The sequence below is a fragment of the Phalacrocorax aristotelis genome, chromosome 3 (genome assembly GCF_949628215.1).
Source record: "Phalacrocorax aristotelis chromosome 3, bGulAri2.1, whole genome shotgun sequence".
NCBI classification, from domain to species: domain Eukaryota; kingdom Metazoa; phylum Chordata; class Aves; order Suliformes; family Phalacrocoracidae; genus Phalacrocorax; species Phalacrocorax aristotelis.
The window spans coordinates 32,077,803-32,099,456 of NC_134278.1; the positions used below are offsets into that span (position 1 = coordinate 32,077,803).

Sequence of the window (21,654 nt, forward strand, 5' to 3'; positions counted from 1 at the left end):
GGTTATGCTTTAGAAGAAAGAACAAGAGGAAGGAGATCAAGTGCGGGCTTCCCCCCCCACCCCCCACCCCGCCTCCCGCCTCCCGCCCCGCCGCCCGCGTCTCCCCCGCTCCCCTGGCTCCCCGCGGCCGAGCTCCCCTCACGCCGGGGCGCAGCCGGCCCCAGCGCCGTGAGCCGAGGCCAGAAAAAACCTCCCGGACGCCGAAAACAACGTTTCTGGGACGTGCTCGGTGCCGAGCGGCCGTGACGTGGGAAAGGCACGGCGGGCCCCGCTGCCGGAGCCGGGAGGAGCGCCTGGCACGCAGGCACACGCACACGCACACTCACCCGCGCACACGCGCGGCGGGCTCGGCGCAGGGGCGCGCACGCCGCCCAGGGAGAGAGGGGCGCGCAGCCACCCCCCTCCCCCCAACCCCCCCCCCCCCCGCCCTGCGCCCGGCGGAGGGGCGCGCAGGGGGGGACGCGCACGGGGCGCGCACACGCGCGCACACACACACCGGCACCCACGGAGGCTGGGTGGCTGGCTCTCAGACACACAGGCACACGCACACACACACGCACACACACACGCACACGCAGCGGCGGAGACGCGCTCTCGCTCCCTCCGTACTCCCTGCGCGCCCGGCGTTCACACCGCTTTGCTTCCCGACATCGGCAGCCAAGGACCCCCCCGCCGCTGTCCGGCCATTAGTGCCTGAGGGGGGAGGAGGAGGAGGGAGGAAAGAGGAATAAGTCTATTAGTAATAACAACAACAACAACAACAAAACCCACCAACAAATCTGCACTAGCGCCTTAGTCCTCCTCTCAGACCGTCGCCTGCCTGGCATCGCCGCTCATCGGGCTGCTGTGCTGAGACTTTGTTTCAAGTAAAAAAAAAAAAAAAAAAGACCAAACAAACAAAAAAAACCTTCGCTTGCTCAGCCACTTCCATTTTTTCCCCCCTGCAGTCTCGCTGGTTTGAGGTGGTGTTTTTTTGGTGTTGTTTTTTTTTTTTTTCCCTTTTCTTTCCCTTCATGTGGTTGGAATTGGTGGATCCGGAGCCAAAGCTGCTTTTTTTTCCTCGGTGGGGTGTGTGTGTGGCGTGCGGGGGTTTTCTCGCTGCGTTTTTTATCTTCTGCTGCTTTTTTTAACCTTGGTTTTGAACCTGAGCCGGGGAAAATGGGAAACGGTGCTTCCGACAGAAGGGGAATCTCTCCATCACTGTTGTTGGGACGTGTGCCTCTGGTGCTAGTGTTTTAGAGAAATAGCCTGACAGCTTTCGGAGTGGAAGGTAAGGGTGCCCGGGGCATTTCCATTTCCCGTTTCCCATTTCCAGGGATTACGACTGGAGAGCTTTTAGCTTGGGATTCCGGGGAGGAGGCGGCGGAGGAGGGGGACAGGCTGTTGCTGAAGGATAGAGAAAGAGACAGCACATACAAAATGATCTCCGCATTTACTTCAGCGCTGCAGTTTAAAAGTTAGAGAAGTCCGTTTTGCGACAGGTCTGCTTCCCTGAGAGTAATTTCCAGCGAGACGGAGAAAACCTGAGGTTTGTGCACGATTGGGGTAATTGGGGGGGGGGGGGGGGGAGATATGCTAGGTTTGCTAGGTTAATAGGAAGTTAAAATAAGAGAAGTCAGTGGGTCTTCTGTTGGGGGAAAAAATAAGTGGAGTGATGGCGCCGTCTATGTTCGGCTAAACTACAGTGTCACCTAGAAAATCAGTTTGGGGAATATCCAAACTAAACGCCCGTTTGCTTTTCAGCAGAAAAGGGTTCTCCCCCTTCCCAAATGGGCAACCTTAAGCCTCTGTGGCCGTTCTTTAACTCCCTCTTCCATGCAAAAGAAAGATCTTCTTAATCTGAGTAGTGCCTAATCCTTTCAGCGGACAGATTCACTCTTGTATTTAGCAATAGTGCAAACTAAACGAAATGCTGCCAGCACACTCATTTCGTGTGTGTGTGTGTGTAATGCACACAGGGAGAAAGAGAGATTAAGACAATGCTGTGTTTCAGTAGCCTTGCATGAACAAACGCACAACTAAAATGAGGGCTATTTGATTACATTTCTTCATAGAAAACAGGCAAGCACTGCAGACGTCTTTATTTTCTAGTGCAAATATTACATAGGATGGGAAAAGTCGGAGGCTTTTTTCCTTTTCAAACAGAAAAGCAAATAAGTCCCCTTTTTGCTTTCAAGATTATAAAATTAATCCTTTTTCATGGGTGGAATTCCTAATTTAGACACTTATTGTCACATTGGCTTTCAACGCCTACACCATCCTGAATAACACTGCGCAGAACTGCATTGCCTGCAAAGTGCTTCAGCAAAGGGGAAATTGTTTCCAGAATTCCTGATAAGTTTCTCTTTTTTAAAACCTTAAATGCTGTACTGGCCCTATTTGGAGAAGGAGGATCATGTTATTTATTGAGATAGACTCTCAGAATGGAGAAAATCTGACCATGTGGATAAACCCGGCAGCAGCTCTGCTTTTTTTTTTTTTTTAAACCTCCACTATAAAGAGGGTTAGAGTTGGTGCTGCTTTGCCCATTTCAAGATTCAGAGTTTGAATTATAATCTAGGAGATACAAAAATCTCTTCAAGGGAGCTTAATCCGGTGATTTGCTGTGTGTTACGCAATGGGAGACAGAAGATGCCTTGCTGTTTGGTGAGGAGATGAAAAGCTAGGCACAGACACACATCAAAACTCAGTAACAGTGCCTCTGTGTGTATGTCTGCCTCTGCTTACAGAGCAACAGTGGAAGAGACTGCAATCTAGAGAGTTTTGAAATTAGCTTGGCATCACTTCTCTCTGCTTGCTTTTGACAGCAGAAGGTGAAAAGCTACTCATTTGTAAGAGATAAGCAACTTCTGAAAGGTTCATGCTGAAAACGTTCAGTTTGAATTTTTTGGATAACATTACAGAGGTAAATATAAAGAAGGTTCGCGTTATTAACCTAGGCCACTGTTAAGAGATGAGAGGATGTGGAGGCTATAACGGTTGACAGGTGCAGTAAAACAGCTTTATCTGGGGGTACTAGCAGAGAGAATGTAGTACATCTTTCGTCGTTCAAGTGCATTTCTGCAAAACACAGCTGATCAGATAGTACAAGATATTTGTAATAAGAGGGCAAGTGTAGTCCAGTAGGTGCAGAGATCCTGCTGTAGCACTGGCAGCTATACAGAGATACTGGTTGTAGATACTAAATATAGTGATCCGTTTTATATATCCTAAGAGGTTGTAGCAGATTGAAATTATTATCTTAAAAAGCTGGCATTTAGTGGTAGTGTCAGACCAGCGCTGGTTTCGTCTGCCTGTCTCTGTTTCTTCCTCCCATAGTCTCAAAATTGTGTTAATACAGTATTCTCAGTATTTCCTACCTGGGTTTGCTTTTTATAGAGACCTCTGTATACCAGGTGGCCACTGCGAAGGCATGTGGGCATACGGGAGATCATGTTCCATCTGTAACAAATAATAACTTCAGCGTTTTTAAATTATGGCTATAATTCTTCACAGTTACTTCTCAGACTTGATAGAAAAATAATATATAACAACAGATGCTACCGGCTTTCTTGTTCTATTTCGGTGAAATTCTGCATGTGCATATTGTGTATGCATGTATATTACTATAGCAGACTACTTATTTACTTTTTGAAGAAATTAATAAATAAATTGCCCGTTTCTTGGTCTATCGGGTAAGGCGTCTAGGTTTTTACCTAAGTTGAGCAGTCCTAGTCCACACCATGATGACTACATCCTAGACAGGAGAGGACATTCCTATTAATAATCTAATAGATGTTGTTTTTTAATTCGACTTGTAGAAGACTTGGCTGTTGCGATGGCCACGTGATGGCGCTGTGCACACAGCAGCAAACCCGTCCCTTGCGTTATAAAATAAAAATTACCTGCCCTTCTTTCTGAAAGGGGCTCTAACTGCAAGCTTGAAAACAGCTGGCTCGAATATTGGAAGGAGTTTGGTTTTCAATGCGTGAAGAATTCTACTTGCATTTTTATTTCATTTCATCTCCTGCAGGCCAAATGACATAGGATGAAGGCTGTTCGTAATTTGCTGATTTATATATTTTCCACCTATCTGCTGGTTATGTTTGGATTTAATGCTGCCCAAGACTTCTGGTGTTCCACGTTGGTGAAGGGGGTCATTTATGGATCGTATTCTGTAAGTGAAATGTTTCCTAAAAACTTCACAAACTGCACTTGGACGCTGGAAAATCCAGATCCAACCAAATATAGTATTTACCTGAAATTTTCCAAAAAGGACTTCAGCTGCTCCAACTTTTCCCTCTTGGCTTATCAGTTTGATCATTTTTCCCATGAAAAAATAAAGGATCTTTTAAAAAATAACCATTCTATAATGCAGCTCTGCGATTCCAAGAATGCTTTTGTATTTCTGCAGTATGATAAGAATTTTATTCAGATACGCCGTGTCTATCCTATCGATTTCCCAGGATTACACAAAAAAGAAGACGACCAAAAATCCTTCTTTGAGTTTTTGGTGTTGAACAAGGTGAGCCCAAGCCAGTTTGCGTGCCATGTGTTATGCACTTGGTTGGAGAGCTGCTTGAAATCTGAGAACGGGAGAACCGAGCCCTGTGGGATCATGTATACAAAATGCACCTGCCCTCAGCATTTGGGAGAATGGGGAATAGACGACCAGTCCCTGGTGTTGCTCAATAACGTGGTGCTGCCCCTCAACGAGCAGACGGAGGGCTGCCTGACCCAGGAGCTGCAAACCACCCAGGTCTGCAACCTCACCAGAGAAGCCAAACGGCCACCAAAAGAAGGTAGGTGCTTCTTGGAGGGGGGGTTGAATCCCACACCGGTGTGTAGGTCCTGCTGCCGGCACTCCTTGATACACACATCCATTTGACGTGCTCTCCGCTGCAGCTCGCCTCTAGACGAGGCAGAAGGGATGGAGAAGATGCACACTCCCCCAGGGCAGGGAGGGCTGCATTATGTTATCTAAACTGGCCTTACCTTCAGCATACAGTTCTGCTGAGCGCTGCTGAAACTCCTTGTAAGTAGGATCCATCTGTTTTCAGCCCCCACTTACAGTAATGCCCACAGGTGGCAAGCCAGGAGTCGCTCTCCCCCTCACCACCCCTTTGCTGCAATCACCCGACTACAAAATCTTGGCCTTCTTGGTGCAATCCCTTGACTTTGCAAGGAAAACGTTTCCAAAGGCATGCGGGCAACCTGACTAAAAGACCAGATTTACCATGGTCAGGACACCCGGTCTCAACTGGGCCAGACCTCAGCAACCTAAAAACAAACCAAAAGCAAATGCAGTTCTTCAGGGTGAGCCCTCTGCCTACGATGCCTAAAGACGTGAGGCACGTACGGTTTTGACCTGCTGGGAGCCCCTAGAAGGGGCCATGGAGCTGCTGCTGCACCCCTTCTCCAGGCAGCCTCGGCTCCAGGAGACGAAGGCTCTGAATCTCACAGCAATATCAGTGAGGCGGGGGTTGATGTGTCAGTCCCAGCAGCTGCTTCATGTCCCTGCTAGAAAAAGGGGGTGCTGTGGAAGGGTGGGAAAACAGGGTTCCAGCAATTAGAGTGGCAGCCCTCTGCCTAGCCCTTCTGCTTCATACCTCCTGTTTTGGCCTCCTGACATTTTGGGGAGTTCCTGGGGGGGGGGATGATTTTGGGAAGGACTTTGTGGGATTGAGAGGCAGAGAAAGCGTAGGCTGAGCCTAGATGAGGGGCTCTGGCCGCGACCTGTGGGCGAGGGGGACCCTCGGAGCAGCCATGCAGGAATGGGGGAAGGAGGGGATGTGCCCCTGCGGCAAGAGATAAATCATCGAGCCCAGGGTATTGCATTTTAATGCAGGAAATGTTCCCCCTCTCCTTGTTTTCTGCATAGCCACAAAGCTCCCAGTCTGTGGCGAGGCAGCGCCAAGCTCCCAGCCCCCCTAATAGAAGTTGCTTTGTGGAGGAATGTAACATTGACACGTTGTTAGGAGAGGATTTTCTTTAAGGGCAGCCAAGCCCCAGTGCTGTGGGAGAAGAAAAGCTGAACTTGCTCCAGCTGCCGCGGTGCCAGCGGCTGCGGGCAGGGCCGGGGGGGAGGGGAGGGATGAGGGACACTTTTGGTGTCCTGCAGGTCAGCACCCAACAGCTCGGAGCCCAGGAAACAGAGCGATCGTAAACGACGGGGAAGCTGTGAAAAAAAAAAACCAAAACCCAAACAAGAAACCACCAAACTCCCAGAGAAGCCTGTGCGGCGGCAGGGATGGTATTTAACATCCTTTAGAGCTAATGAGTGCCTTGGGAGGACGAGTCCGGCGCCCCGGGGGTTCACCCCGCCGCTGGGGGCTCTGCGCGGGGGTCGCCCCGCCCCGCCCCGCCCCGCAGCGCGGCCTCTCAGTTCGGTGGGGAGGCGCTGCTTGCCCCCTTCCCCCCGCGCCGTGTGGGTCACGGGCCGGGGCACCGGGTCACGGCGGAACCCGCTCGAAAGCAGGAGCGCCGCAGAGCCCCGAGGCGCGGGGGGAGGCGGCCGCGGCGTGGCGGCTGCCCCGCGTTTGCAGCCCCGAGCGAGCCCGGCGGGGCCCCGCGGGAGGGACTCCCTCCCACGGTGGGAGGAAGGCGCGTCGCCCCCTCCCCGGCCCCGGTTTCCACCCCGAGGTACCACCTCCTTGCTGGGGCGGGGGGAGAAGAGGTGCAAGCACAGAGGGGTGCACAGGCCCCCGGTGGCTGGAAAAAATAGGCTGGATTCCAGGGGGATGCGTGTCTCCCAGTTAAAGCACCTGTTTCTGACATGTGCTTAGTGGAAAGGACAGAAGCAGCTTAGGGCAACCGCCTCTTCCCTACCCCCCTTAAATTTTTAAACACGTTCCCAACATGTTTTGCTTCTCATTTCAGACATATTTTAATTCTTGCCCCTACTTGCGGGTTTTCCTGGATATTAGCTTGAGAAATGGCATTGTCAGAGCGGGTGGAAATTTTGTTCAGTAGGTGGAAGGTTTCCTTCCCTTGTTTTTCACTGTACTTAGTACGGGTTTTTTTGGTATTGATGAGAATTTTAACAGTAACACAACTATTTCAATGTTTTATTTAATTCCTTTAATGCACTTGGAAGTTGTCCATCAGATTGTTATTAAAAGTTATAACGAGTTAGCAAAATAAGCCTCACAGCACTTCTCAGTAGTAGTATGCTCTTTCTCTTCCACTCAGTGTTTAAAGCATTTTCCCCCTCTCCTCAGAAGGCTAAAAATCTGCAAGAGAGGTGTGTTGAGTGTTTTCTGTAGATATAGTCACATTTATCAAGCATATTAGTCTGTGTATTTGTATGTATAAAGCCGGTCTGCGGTTCGGTTGAAGGCTTTATTGAGGAATCAAAATGTAGAATACTCCTGCCACAGACATAATGCAATTCATCACTTGTGTCAGCAAACATGTAGGCAAGAAATGCAAATTTTGTTTCACAGGCAATCTGGTTCGAGTTAGGTCAACACAGGTAGCAAAAATAAGGTTAACCAATAACTAAGAGAATGGGTTCTTGTTCTTAGAGTTCCTAGTGGCAGCTGAAGGTACAGTTTTGCTAGTGTAAGTTGTTTTAAGGAGAATGGACTTTGCCTAACACTGTAAAAGTGCTCCGGACTTGGTCAGATTGTGGCTTATGAATTCATGTATTACTTTGAGGTTTGGTGCTGACATTGCCTAGCAATGACTTTCGGAAAGGAACTGCAAAGACTTGACAGCTTTCTGCAGTATTATGCATACCCTCCCATCCTTCAGATTTGCTTTCATCAAGCTTGACTGTATGAAGTGTAAAATCTTTTCCCAAAACTATTTCCAGTCACATTCCAGTCACCAAAATATAAATAGAGAGCATTTAGATTAAAGTCTACTGTTTCTTTTTTGAACTTCTGAAGATTTTTACAATTTAAATATGATAAATGGCTTAGGAAAATGGATGAAAGTCAGTATTTTCCCTTTTTAAAAAAGCGTTGCATTTTACAAAGGATATGACAAGTATACAATGGATGATTGTGTTTCTAGAAGTGCTGAAGCACTGAACAATAAAAGGAACTAGGGCAAAAAAAGGAAGCCGTAGCTATTTTTTTTTTAATAAAATGGTTCGGGAATATGTGGTTTAATCAGCATCTCTTCCGTGGGCAGATCTTCCTTGGTGTCACTGATTAAAGCAATATTGAAAATTGCCACATTTTCAGTAAGACCCAGTTTCATTGTATCTTGATCTTTTTTCGTAGCCTTACATCTGAGGTGCTTAGCCTGAACCAAAGCACTAGCGAATAGATCTCAGCGAACACTCTGGCAGGGTCCTGAATTTAAGGGCTCAGGGGAATTTGTCCCCTTGATCTTCAGTGCTGTGACTGAAGTGTCTCATGAAGTTTCTGTCAATAAGACAGGGCTCAGTTCCAGCTTTAGTTGACTTGGAAGGCCTTTGCATGTAGTCAATCCAAACGTATTTATGAATGATGGCAATAAGAATGCAGAAATGTCTTTTCTTATTGTGACCATTACAAAGCCGTACTTAGAAAGTAAGAGTTTTCCCTTGTGTTTTACTGCCATATCTGACAGGGGATCTCATAAAACAATGACAATAATTATTTCGTCCTCTTACGTTCATCCAACAGGAGAGGGGATATTCACATTAATTAAATCTTGGCATTTGGAGTTCCAGGCTTAATCTTGTATATCTTGTTCAGCCAGTCTAAAATAATTTCAGTAGGGATTTTTTAATATGCTAGAAATGTAGGATTGGTCTACTTTATCACAAATTCTAAGAGCTCACTGTGTACCAGCATCTCAGTATTCAGCAACTGTTTTTTTTTTCCCCTGATTTCAGACCTGAAAACAACAGGGATGTTTTAACAGAGGATTTACTATAATAGATGTCTCTTTAAAACAATCATTGATGATGCATTGTTGAATAACAGTAAGATGTAGGATGCAGATAGATTTGTGAAGCTGTCATGGCATGTATGCATTTATTTATATCATTCCATGAATGTCCACCTCCTGTTGCACACATTCAAGATGAATTTATAGTATTCATCACATACCCAGATGTCACTAGCTGGCTGAATAGGCTGGATGGACATCCCTAGTCAGAAAGTCATAGGCAGTAATAATATGTCATAACATGACTCCATCAGAGGTTTTAAACTGTTAAATCAGTGCAGGATTTGTCTAGGAAGACCAAAAATTACAAAATGGAGTCTAACAACCCATACACTTCTACAGGCATATTTAATATTTAATGTGCAACAACTATTTGAGACTAATGAAATATTAGGAAATCCAAAATAAATAAAACTGTTGTCCAGAATATCGAATGAGTACAGTAACATACTTGGAAGATGCTTAATAGTTTTTATATCCTGCCGCTTGCAGTGGTTCTTTAATCTGTGAGTTCAAGGGGACAAAGGAAGGTGAGCACTAATGGACGAACAGGCTTTTTAATTTTGTGTGAAAGGTATTTTTCATTATGACTTATATTGTTTAAAACCTTAAATCTGATATACTAAAATAACCTGTTACCATGGATGTTATGAGCAGTTTGTTATCACACTGTTATGAGCATTTAGATCTCAATGAAAATCTACAATGTAAAGAAAAATAATCTCGCTTTAAAGAATTTTTTTACATGAATATTTTTCCTTCTGAAATGTTCACGGCCAAAACCACCATAGAAACTTTCATGAAATCAGTTAGAGACATTTTGTTTTTTTATAGGTCTGGTTCCCAGTTGAAGGAAATGTTTCAAAATCCTCTGTGGATTCCAGTGTGCTTCATATAATGCCCTTCTTGACTTACTTTGCTAAAAGAAAACAATCACCCTAATAATTTATACTCTTAGTACATATTTGGGTCGCTCTGGACCACTCATAATAGGATGCTTTATCAGAGCCATGTAAGTTTGATTTCAGATTTGTTTTTTGAAGCAATACACTATAGAAAAAACATTAATGATTGAAATCTCTTTTAATCAATAGGCCCCACCTTTGTTTTCAATGATTATATGCTATTATCACTAATGATTGTACTTAAGTTTGTGCCGTATTGATTATTTTCACCTGATTTTCTTCAGTAAACTGTGAAACTTCTTGTTTTGATGTGAAGTTTAGATCTTTGTGTGCAGGAGTGATTAGCACCACACATATTTGTACTGAATTTTTTGTGATTTCAATCAATCCATAAGTGAATTTTCTGATACCTCAAAAAGGAAAATACCCAGACAATTTCCTCTATGGTAGGAAAAGCCTATGTAAATGGTTTTGCTTCTAGTTATTTAAATGCTTTGTTAGTAAATATACTTGGTTATATATATATGCATATTTGAGCAGTAATTTCTTTGGTATCACAGATGCTACTGGTTTTTTGTTCAGCACTTCTCACACTAGCAAGATGGCATATTACTTATTTTGTGGGAAAGGTCAGCCTACTGCAGTCAGGTGTTTGCCCTTCTTTTAGTGAGATCACAAATGTACTGTATAGGATCTGAATACCAGTTTTTCATGAGCTCATTGCTTGCGTGAAACATTCGTGGCTCCAATGATATAGTGTGTTGGGAGTTGTGTTAAAACCAAAACCAGGATTTTGGTTCCCCAGACTGCCATTTTTGCTTGAATTAAACCTCTATTTATGTGCATTATTGCACATCAGGCATTGTGGAGACCTGCTCTCATCTGGGGACAAACGGTGCTGGACACCTCCACTCCAACGAGCGCGGAACATAAATAGGAACTAGTGATAAAGAATGGGGAAGGTATATAAAGAAATTAAGTCTTCAGACTGAAGTCAAAGTATATCCAAATTAGGAACAGCGTTCTGACTCTTTTGCTACTGGCTGCAGTGAACAAGTACTCAATAGCACTAAGTCCTGTACCATCACAGATTTCAGACCAGTCATGCCTTCTTTGTCTGCCTTTCTGATACCAGTAAGGTGTGCCTTTTGTCTTCAGATACTTCGATTACACTTTGTCTGGGTGGGCCGAGTATACAACATGTTTACTGTATTTTAGACCTTGTCTTCTGGTTTGCTTGCGCTTTTGACAAATGTGGGAGCGTCCACGTGTAGAACAGCCATTAACAGAAGTTAATGGTGATTCTGTTTACATAGTGGGATATCAGTTATTAGACCTCAGTGACATTACATGGAATTATATTATAATGCAGATACCGCATTTCTTATTGTTATGCAGTTTTTTAAACCTATGTATTTATATTTTATATGTTTATACAATACAGTGATAATATAATAAATTACATTTAGTATGTTACCCTGTGCTCTTTTTAAAGCAATTTATCCTCTTCTGCTCAAATCTGTCCATATTGCTGTTTTCTTTAGTTTTCTGTTTGCAAAAGCATGGAAAAAATCTGCTTTGTGTGTTGGTATACACAGAGGAATTTTCAGAGGAGACTTTCTTTTTCTCTTCTTAGGGAATTAATTTTATGAAGTTTATTCAGTTGTGTTTTATCAAAGGATTCCAACTCAAAGTTGTTGTAGTTCTCAAATTGAAGTTTAGCTGTTCATTTATAAATATGCAGTAATTGTAATAAAACAAAGGTCACTGCAGAATTCCATTGAGCATTATTTGCATTCACTGTTAACAAGAAATATAAAATGCTCTTTAGGACAGAGAAAGTTGTACATGATATAAAGTACAAATGTACAAATTATGCATCACTTATTTATGAATATTTCAGAGTTTGAGCCTTTTCTGATGCTAGTTAAATCTCAAGTGGAAGGCAGTCAAATTTTTCAAAGTCATTCTCAGTTTTGTTAATCGCTTAGAGAAGTTATAAATACATTTTTTTGTCAAATTACTGACACATTTTTCAGATGGACTAGCCACCATCAGAATTAATAAAAACAATCTATAACAACAGTGTGTGAGACCGATGTTGTTACTTGACTCTGCAAAGGCCAAATTATTGTCCTTACTCACGGCAAATTCCCCATGCTATCAATATAATTTGGTCTAAATAAAGATTAGATTAGAGCCCACAAAAGAGATGTGAAACGGTGATAGCACATGCTCCTTTTACCAAAATCAAATTATTTCATAATTTGTATTAGTTAAGATTTTTTTTTCTCTGTAGTTCTACTTTTGAAACCATCTTTGATGTTTGGTAGAATTAAGCAGATGCGCTTAAAAAAAAGCAGTTTTGTAACTGCTTGCTATGTTTCTTTCTCTTTTAGCTGCTTAGCCTACCTCTTTAAGTGCTTTACTTTAGTTTCTCATTTTTGTTCTTCATTATCTGAAAGAGAAACAAGGCATATGACATACTCAAGTTAGCATTTGATGGGGCTGAAAATGTGTGCAACTGAAATTTGGAAGCGAGCATATTTCAGTTATTCAGTTCTAACTTTCTATTTCCTTGAAATGGCAAAACCACAACAAAAATATAAATTTTGAATACCATCATTTTTTGGTAGCTTGATAGAAAATTGTGACTGTGGGGAGAACATTGTGTTATCCCGTTTTGGGCAATTTTCACCAATTTGTTCTCTTTTGTTCTTCAGGAGATGTAGAACACTTTTGGAGCTGACTTTGGTGCCTGTTGTTCTTCTGCTAGCTCATTCACCAGTTTTGGAGAGACAGTGTTTGTTATAGCATGGTTTGTAACTTTCAGCCATAGCTATTAAACAGCTTCGCTGAAGGATGATGGGAGGGTGAAGGATCAAAAGAGCAGTTCTCTGACTCTTAGCTGTGGAAAATGATTAACAGGACTTCCAATCTTTCCACTTTTAACTGGCACTGGAAATACCTTACATTAAGTGGGAATTTGTTAACCAGTGTCATCAACTGAGGTATGTTACCGCAAGTTGCTTGTGAGAGTCTGAGACCCCATTGCTGCTGAGGTGGCTTTGGCTTCACCCCTTTCCCTTTGCTGAGCTATGTCAGTACAACAGCCAACAGAAAACTATTCACCTTGGGTTTTTTTTCAGTTGGTTGAACTTGGTAGTGGGTGAGTGTGCTATGATGGCCCAGCTAAGCTGCTGTGAGTACCAAAAAGTGGCACAAGAAAGGCCTGGAGAGGAAGAGTGGTGCTGGTTTAGCCAGATTTAGATTTGCTTAGGCAACAAAAAAAAGAAATTCTATCAAACAGTGCTCAATACATGTTTCCCTTGCCAGCTCCTTTGGATGTGTTAGCAGCCAGTTACATTGTACTATGTTTGTAGGCAGCTATACCAGGTTTGGTTATGGTATTACTGGTGGATCCTTCCAAATAGTGTCCAAGATACATGTTTATCCAAGGCTTCCTGCTGACCATTAAAGAGTGGTGCAGATTGCTGTGAAAGTGCACAGAGTGCTCAGGGATAAGCCTGAGAAGCCCTTGGAGCTCATTCTTGTAGTGTAGCTAGAAAGGGCTTAAATTATGAATTAGAAAATCAGGGAATTGATTTCATGCTATTTATTGGTTATATTGTACATGCTTCATCCAAGAACACTTTTTCCTAAACTCGTTTTGGAAAATCTTAAGTCTGAAGATTTCTTAGAATCCTAAATGGTTCTCTTTTTCTTATACAGCGTTTGCTTCTCTATCCTATGAATATATTCTTTGCAGTCCCTTCTGTACTGTATACATATAATATTTTAGTTGTCTGCAGAGCTGGGCTCTTCAGCTTGAACAATAACGAGTTATGTTTTTATCCTTGGAAGTGTTTTGTTTGTTCTGTGGCATTGGCTGCTATCTGCGGTGATTGGCACCCATACAGATGCTCCATACTGGTAGGTTTGTAGGTTGATAGATGTGCTTCATACTGACAGAGGAGAGAAGGAAAATGTTCAGCACTGCAGGTGTAATGTGAGTACAGAGCGTAGTCCAGCTGATCCCGTCTGCACCAAATGTCTAGGAAGTTACTAATATTAAAGAGAGTATCATGAAGGTTCACTCTCCTTGGAAGGGAGGAGGGTGCCAAGTCCCAACGCCTGATAAAGTTGTGGGAGTTATGTATAGGGCCATAGGAGTTCAGCTGATGCTATTATTTCCGTTCATAAATGCAATAGATATGAGTTTCACCTCTTGAAGCAGAATTACTATCAGAAGAAAGGTTTGATAGTTACTGTCCTGGGGGAATGTAATATACTTAAAATAACTGGAGTCAGGCCTAAAACCAATGTTTTCCTGTCTCATAGATGAATGTAAAAATTATTATATGTTTGTTCTCTTTAGTCCACTGAATTTTTTAGTTATCCACAAAAATCGGGGCAGCTTCAAACTTGGGAAAAATCAAGAATATTCCTATTCCTTGACCAGACAGAACCTTCTGAGAAGCAGAACCACCGAGTTCGAATTGCTCCAGGTGATGCAGTTCTTTACAGGGCATTCAGGTCTGGGTTGGCAGTATATACACAGAATATTATAAAAGGAGGATGCCATTATAAAAGGAGGGTGCCATCTCTGTCTGTGGCTTGTGCAAAGCTTGGTCAAGAAGGTGTGGTCCAAGATCACCTTTTGGATTCAGCCCTACTGGCAAATAGGTGCAAGTGACTCAGGAGTTTGCTGCTTCTTGCAGCTAAGGCAGTGCCCAGACCCCTGTGCCCACCTTGTGTGTGTTGCTTAGGGCACTTAGACACCAGAAATTGTGGGCTACCCTGGGATGAACATTTTGGAGGTGCCCATTTTGGAGGTCCATATTTTGGGTATATGTCTTGGAAGTGATGATGAGGCCTGTACATTTATTCGATTTCTTTGTAAATACAGCTTCTGTGCATCACTTCCTGTTGCCGCAGTATTGTTCTAATAGGACTGCCTTGCCTTCTGGTGATATTATGAGGATAAATACATAAAAGCTTATAGTTTGCTCAGTAATCAGTGTCATGCAGGTACTTAAAATAGATAGTTTATGCCATCACTGCTAAACCTGAAAGATTTTGTTCCCCCATAGCTCTGATGAAAATCAAATTCATGTTGTCTTCAGGTGTTTTCTGGTGCTTGTAGTGAAAGTGTGATTTTATTGGCTGTTTTGCAGATGAAATGTATGAAGGAAATGAAGGACTCCTACATTTATCTCCTGTTCCATGCTTTTAAGGTTTTGGATAATGGATTTTTGTCCATGTGAAATCTGAAGTGTTGCAAAAAATAGATTTTAGTCTGATAACATAACACATACAGTAACTTCACAATAAAAATTTTCTATCATAAATAAGACATGAAGGGGAAACCAAGCGTGCCAGGATATAGCATCAAAATATTTTTCAGACATGACTAAATTCCTGCTTCTGTGTTCACTTGCACAAAATTAATCTCATTGAATGAACAGGATTATTCATGTAAATGGGATTTAATTAAAAGCAGGTTTGCCAGTAAATACCCTCAATTGAAAATGTGGGTACCTTAAATATATCTAATCAATATTAGAACAGGAAAGCATTATTATTAACAATAATTTATCTAAATATAGAAACCAAATTAAGAATTAGTAATAAATTACTATCAAAAAATAAATATTAATAAATGTTAATAATAGATTAATAACACATTTACTATATATGGACTGCCTTACATAAGTTAGATAAATATTCTTTGTTCTAGTTATTAGAACCTAAAAAACAAAGTTTTTGTCCCATTCCCAGGTCTGCACTGCTTTAACTGGTCATCAGTGTATTCTTCATTGTCTCTGGGTTCCCCAGTGCCATCCTCTGCCCCTCACTGACCCTGCCAGACCCATGCTCCCCTGCACTGCATCCAGTGTCCCCTGCTTGGACGCGTCTGCTCTCAAACCATTCTCTCATTGCCACGACTGTGCTCTTCTGCATTGCATTATGCTGGGGTAATAAGAATAACTTTGTTGCTACCATCTCTATAAAGAATATGGTTCTACAAAGATAAGCAGAGGTTAAACAGATCAGGCAATAGCTGGCTGGTCATTAAACAAGCTAAACAAAGCTCTGGGAAGAACAAGACAAGTTCAGACAATACTTGACGTGTCCCGAGGCTTTTTAATAGCAGCAGTGGTGCTGTATTTATTGGGTTACAGGGCTGCACTAAAAACCATTTATAATTAGTCAGCAAGAATGTCACTGGTTTTCATCGTTGTACTTTTATTTCTCCTTTCTGTTGAATGTGTCCAGGAGCTGCCATAGAATTTGTTACAAAATTTCAGCATTCTAAAGCCTGCATCTTTTTTTTTCTTTAGACGAAGAAAAAAGTAGTGTCACCTTATTGATTTACATTTGACAAATGGTATCACACTAGACACATCTGGGCAAAAGCAGGAATCACTTTAGGAGCAGTTTACTGATGTTTGGCTATGACTGACACAACTACTGTAGGAATAGATGATTCTAAAATCTTGTTTTTATGTAAAATTGGGTTTATATTTATCTCTAAATTTTTCCATTCATCAAACATTTTGAATATATGCTATGTGTTTGAACATGAAGTTGACAGTCATTCAAGATGACAGCCATTGTCAGGGAATTTCTTCCTAAGAAGGAGAAGGCATTAAATTATGAAGTACTAGAAGATAATATTTATTATATTATGAGCTGTGGAAGAATATGTGGCCCCAAAGAATGTGAGTAAAAGTTACCAAAAAAGATGACAAAAAAATCATCTTAACAACAGAATTTATAATTTACCTAGATGGAATAAGGTGAGAACTGCTAAAGCAAGCACATAGGATATTTTGGTAATCTACCGAAACACTGTCCAGCAATTATTAGATTGGTAACTGCCATTTTTTGAAATCCTAACTGATTATCTTAAAATAATGCTGTGGGAGAGTGTTAAAGGATTTTTCATATTTCTAAGGTCTGTTTTCTATCACACATATGCTTCAACCACAATATTTCATTTTGAATAGTTGGGTATGAAAGATCTTAGAGAATCAGTTTGCATTAAAATCAATGTGGATCTTTTCAATGATATGGTTGCTATTTTTCTGGCTAAGAAAGATCTCAAAAAATACAAGTTATTTTGCTAGCAGCACAGAACGTTGTGAATTGCGTAGCCGTATTAACGTGGATTTTTTGTTACATGTCTGATACCAACCAAGGACTTACAAGTCTTGTCCATTCAGTCTTTCCTCACAGCTCAGTTATCATTACAAGTTTTGAGCTTATGTTTCTTGATTACTTACAGTCTTTGTGCATTTTAGGGGTGAATACTGTTAATTAAAGGTGATCTTTTTTGGCAAATTAAGGAGAATCACTGTGGTGTTCTGAAGAGAAGTCTACGTGGACCTTTACACAGGGAGAAAATTAGATTCCAAATTCAGATTCCATCTGAAAAGATGAAAAATCAGAAAGTACTTGTGTCTGTTATATGGATTAATTCAAAATGCATAAGTAAATTAAACAATTGAGGCTAGGCATAGGGTACACTGGAAATTTCTTGAGGAAAAAAATACCGGAGGTGCTAAATCCCATCTACTGAAAGACACTATTGCGATATGACACCGGAACGATGTCTGGTACTGTGATATAGTTGGGAATCCTGCCATTTCAGGACAGGGGTCCTTTTGGCATGCAGGCAAAAAGATCCCCGGTATTCTCCTTTGTTCCTTTGGCAGCCACACATTGCTCATGGTAGTAGTGATGTGCTGGCGAAGACACAAAGTGCTGTGTTGATCAGAGAATATGTTATGTGCAGGCTAACTTGAAGGATGATCACACACTGTTCCTCTCATAAGACAGACCCTCAGGCCACAAAGTCCATTTCAACATGTTTGGTATTTGTAACTTGTAGCTCTGTGTTAGAAATTGTCACATTGCCCTGATGGAGCTCACAGCTAAATACTGAGCAGGCTTCTTGGTTTGCAGCTCATAACACCAGGTTTATACATACTTAAGCTTCCCTTGAAATTATATTGGCTCTAAGCTTGCTTTTTGCTTTTTGCTCTTTTTTTCCCTTGGTCTCCCTGCGCTTTGTCTTGTCTCTAGGTTGTTAGCTCTTTACATTAGTCTTTCAGCTAAACCCTCAGATTTCCCAGAAGCTTGCACTTTCACAGAACTCCAGTCTTATTAGTACTCTAAGCTTACAGTTTATCCCTTCTGGGGCATAAAATAGGTGAAGTAAACAAACACAGAAGCTTTGTAGGAATTGCAAATGAAAAAAAACCCCAAAACAAAAGAAAAAACAGTCTTTATTTCAGCTAGCCCACAAAATATACAGGCTTGGACAAAGAAATAGAATCCCTGTATTTAATTCCCTGGTTTGGTTTCCTCATCACTCTGGTCACGCAACCAGTTGAAGTTGAAGGCCTGTGAAGAATCCAGTATTCCCAGCTTTATGCTCTACTTTACACAGGATTCTTCTGTTATGAATTCTCTTCAAATCTGTTTCTTTTCTACCATTGCCCTATGCCATCAGCTTCCACTGTTTTTCTCCATTGGTTTTATGCACGAAAAGGTCTCAGTCACAAAAGATGGGATACACCTTTCAGCCCACGCCCCATTCGTTTCTGCAAGTCCCATTACTGCTGTGATGGTAGAGTGTAGGCAGGCAACCAAATTGCAGTGGGTTAAGCTAGGATGTGAAATTAATGTGTACATTGCCCAGAGCCTAGTCTTCCCTCAGTCAGCAGCACTTTAACCACCAGTACAGAGTGGGGTTTCCTCTGAGTTGCTTCTAGTGACGCCGCAAATCTTGCTTTCTTATTTCTTGCAGTGCTGTAGTTTCACAGGAGTATCAGAACGTACTGACACTTAAACGTGAGCCCTTTGCCTACTAGTGAGGGCAGTATCCTAGGAAAGTGAAAATATGGGCTTAAGTTTCCTCAGGCTAAGGATGACCATGAACCTATATATCCTCCTCCTTAAGAGATGCTTACTTTAAGTAACATGTTTATATGTGAAAGGCATATTCCATCTTTGTCCATAGCTAGTATTTTTGAATAAAAGTGAGCAAGAAATCTTTGGGTTCAGCTCAGTACTCAGATATATAGTATTGCCCAAAAGCACATAGAGATCATCTGGTCATGAGCAGGTTAGATGCACAGCAGACTTATGTGGTCACCTACATCCCCGACCAGGCTTGAAGAGGGAGGTACAATGTGCAGTCCTGGAAGCCTTTATTAAGGCCCACTGGGAACAGATGTGTTCCCACACAGGCATCTGAGGAGCTAATTCCAGCCCATCTGCACCACTTGCTTGAAATGAAGCTTCCAGTTCTGTTCAGCCACCAAAGCCGGTATCTAGACCACGCACAAATATTGTGAGTTAACCCATTTGCAGTACCCTTGAGGATTTTCATGATGTTGCTTGTCAAGCTTTGCCTTCATTAGTGTTTAATTTCCACTGATTTTAATAAGATTGAAGGGGAGAAGGTGAGCCAGAGAGTCTTTCATGTTCTCTGGTTTTGGGTTCTTGTCAGTTTAAACACTAAAACTACTAGAAAGAGACACACGCTCTTAAAAATTAAATTCTCAGTGAAATTTCTAGATCTTATTTATCGCAATCATTGGTTTTTCTGTTTATATAAAAGCACAGTTGCAAGTAAGGTACTTATTAGTGTAAGAAAGACAAAGGTATAGGTGTTATTTAATCAAGATTCTATTTTTCTTATTGCAGTGGTTTCACTGTCACAAATGATTACTACATTTTTAATAGATCTCCCATGTATAAATGCACTGAAGTCTACTCAAATGTAGACAATACCTTAATCTAAACAACATAAGAAGTCTTTGAAATCACATGAATTATAAACAACATTGAAAAACTTTCATTTATGAGTACAAATGTGTAACAAATGAAAGAATTAAAATAAATAGTTCAAGGTATGTTGTACATATTCTTGTTCAAATTATTTATAATAAACCACACTATAAGCTCAGACAAATGGAAATAATTGCCTACCTAGAGACAATTGAGTCTAATGATATCATAAATAATTTACACTTTCATTTGGAGGATCTAGCTTATCAGAAACTGTTGAAATCAATGTTTTTTACCACAGAATAATGGCTGTTCCTTCTACATCATTGCATCTGCAATAGCATAAAAATGCTTTAGATTGTCCCCTGGATTTTTATGGGATTGTCTCTGTTTGGTTTGAAGATTATGGAATGTTAAATACTGTTAGGAGAGAGTAATCCATGTAGGCTGGTTGTCACCTCTGCCAAAGAAACAGATGGACTGATGACCTTTTCAGGGCAGTGTTAGATCTATGTGCTTTTGAGTGGCAATGGTGCCAGGAGCACTCTTGCTCTCTGAGCTGTCTTTATTCAGTTAATCTTCATTTGTATCGCTGATTAGCTTTAATGACCAATCACAGCATTATTTTACTTTTTTGTTTGTTTGTTTTGTATTCAGGAAAATGCTATAAATAACCCCCTCCCTTTTTTAGTCACTCTGTTTCTGGCCCATTTGCCACAGGTGATTTTGTTCTAGTTCTCCCAGGTGAACTTTTAGTAGCATGAATTTTGAACTCTGGCCTGATATCATACATAAATGTCTTTGTCCACACAGGTGTCCCCTACAGTCTTTGAGCACACATTTCTGTTTTCCAAGAAGTTTCATTTTTGTGTACACCACTCACTAGTCACACAACAAGCACAACCACACAGCACTCAGTTTTATAGTACTAACAATTTTGTGTTCCATTGATGTACAAATCCATGGTAATCTGGAACAAATCAATGCCATCTCACTGAGAAATATGCAGTTATAATGTTTCAACAAATTTCCTAATGACATTAAACAGTATCTTCTGACTTTACTTTTTTTTACTATATTTTCATAGATGGTGTCTTTTTTATTCTGTTATATGTGCATTAGATTATTTCCTATATTTCTGCAGAAATTGTTGATATACAGCTATCAAAAGGCAATTTACGGCTCCACCAGTAAGTCTGGGAGGTCTATGAGAACAACAGGATCCTGGTTTCTGAGGCTACCCTCAACCATTTTAACACTAATAAAATAAATTAACAAAGTGCTGGTGTTCTTTGTAGCTGTCCTTATTTAGAAAAAAAATTTATAAACATATCAGCTTTACTTTTTTTTTAGGTTCTGCTCTGAATGGATAGAAAATCGTTGTAAAGTTAACACTGGGAAAACTCTAGAAAACTCATAAGTGAGGTTGAAATCTTGACTCTTTTCTAACATCAGCTAGGTTGGGACAGTTAGCTGGGCCACTTTTTTGTTGCAAGTTAGCTTCTAGAACTGACAGTGGTCCCTGGAAGATCACTTAAGTTAGGAAGCCATACCCATGGTTTGGTTATATTTTATCATTCCCCTGGTGTGATGTAGTGTGCAGGATTCAGATGTTGAGCAGTCCCAGAAGACCAGAACTCAAGCTTTCAGCTTAATTTATGGCTGAAATAGAGATTTTTTTAATGTATAAATGCATAAGATTTTGGTCTTCTTTCATATTTGAGAGTAGTTCATTGTGTTCATGTAATCAGATGTAACAGTAAATTCAAGAGATTTTAAGGGCGGTGCCTTAAGGCTAACATTTTACTTCCAGACTGATTTTTGTGAATAGATTCCAAAAGACTTTTGAAATTATGTGAAATAGACTCATAGATAAATTTAGGTTTGAAGGGACTTCTGAAGGTCATATAGTCCAATCCCTTCCTCAGGGTAAAACTAATTGAGTTGCACATTTTATTTCAGTCTTCTCTTTGGTTCATAGTGCAGGTTTCTTGATCCCTAACAGTTTGTACATATGTCAGCATTCAGCAAATAGCTAGACCTATAATCGGAGCTAGTGTGTATGTTGTCAGTGAGTTTT

General features: G+C 41.3%; 1 protein-coding gene across 3 annotated transcripts in view; it reads left to right on the forward strand.

Annotated features, from left to right (window-relative positions):
• Window positions 1-476: 476 nt before the first annotated feature.
• ADGRB3 (adhesion G protein-coupled receptor B3) overlaps window positions 477-21,654 on the forward strand; it is a 461,064-nt gene continuing 439,886 nt past the window's right edge. For 2 of the 3 annotated variants that reach the window (XM_075087046.1, XM_075087047.1), the window contains exons 1-2: window positions 477-1,270; window positions 4,013-4,781. In XM_075087046.1, the coding sequence (XP_074943147.1) occupies window positions 4,028-4,781 (754 nt within the window). In that variant the 5' untranslated portion in view covers window positions 477-1,270; window positions 4,013-4,027. The remainder of the gene's footprint in view (window positions 1,271-4,012; window positions 4,782-21,654) is intronic. The other variant, XM_075087045.1, reaches the window with a different exon arrangement.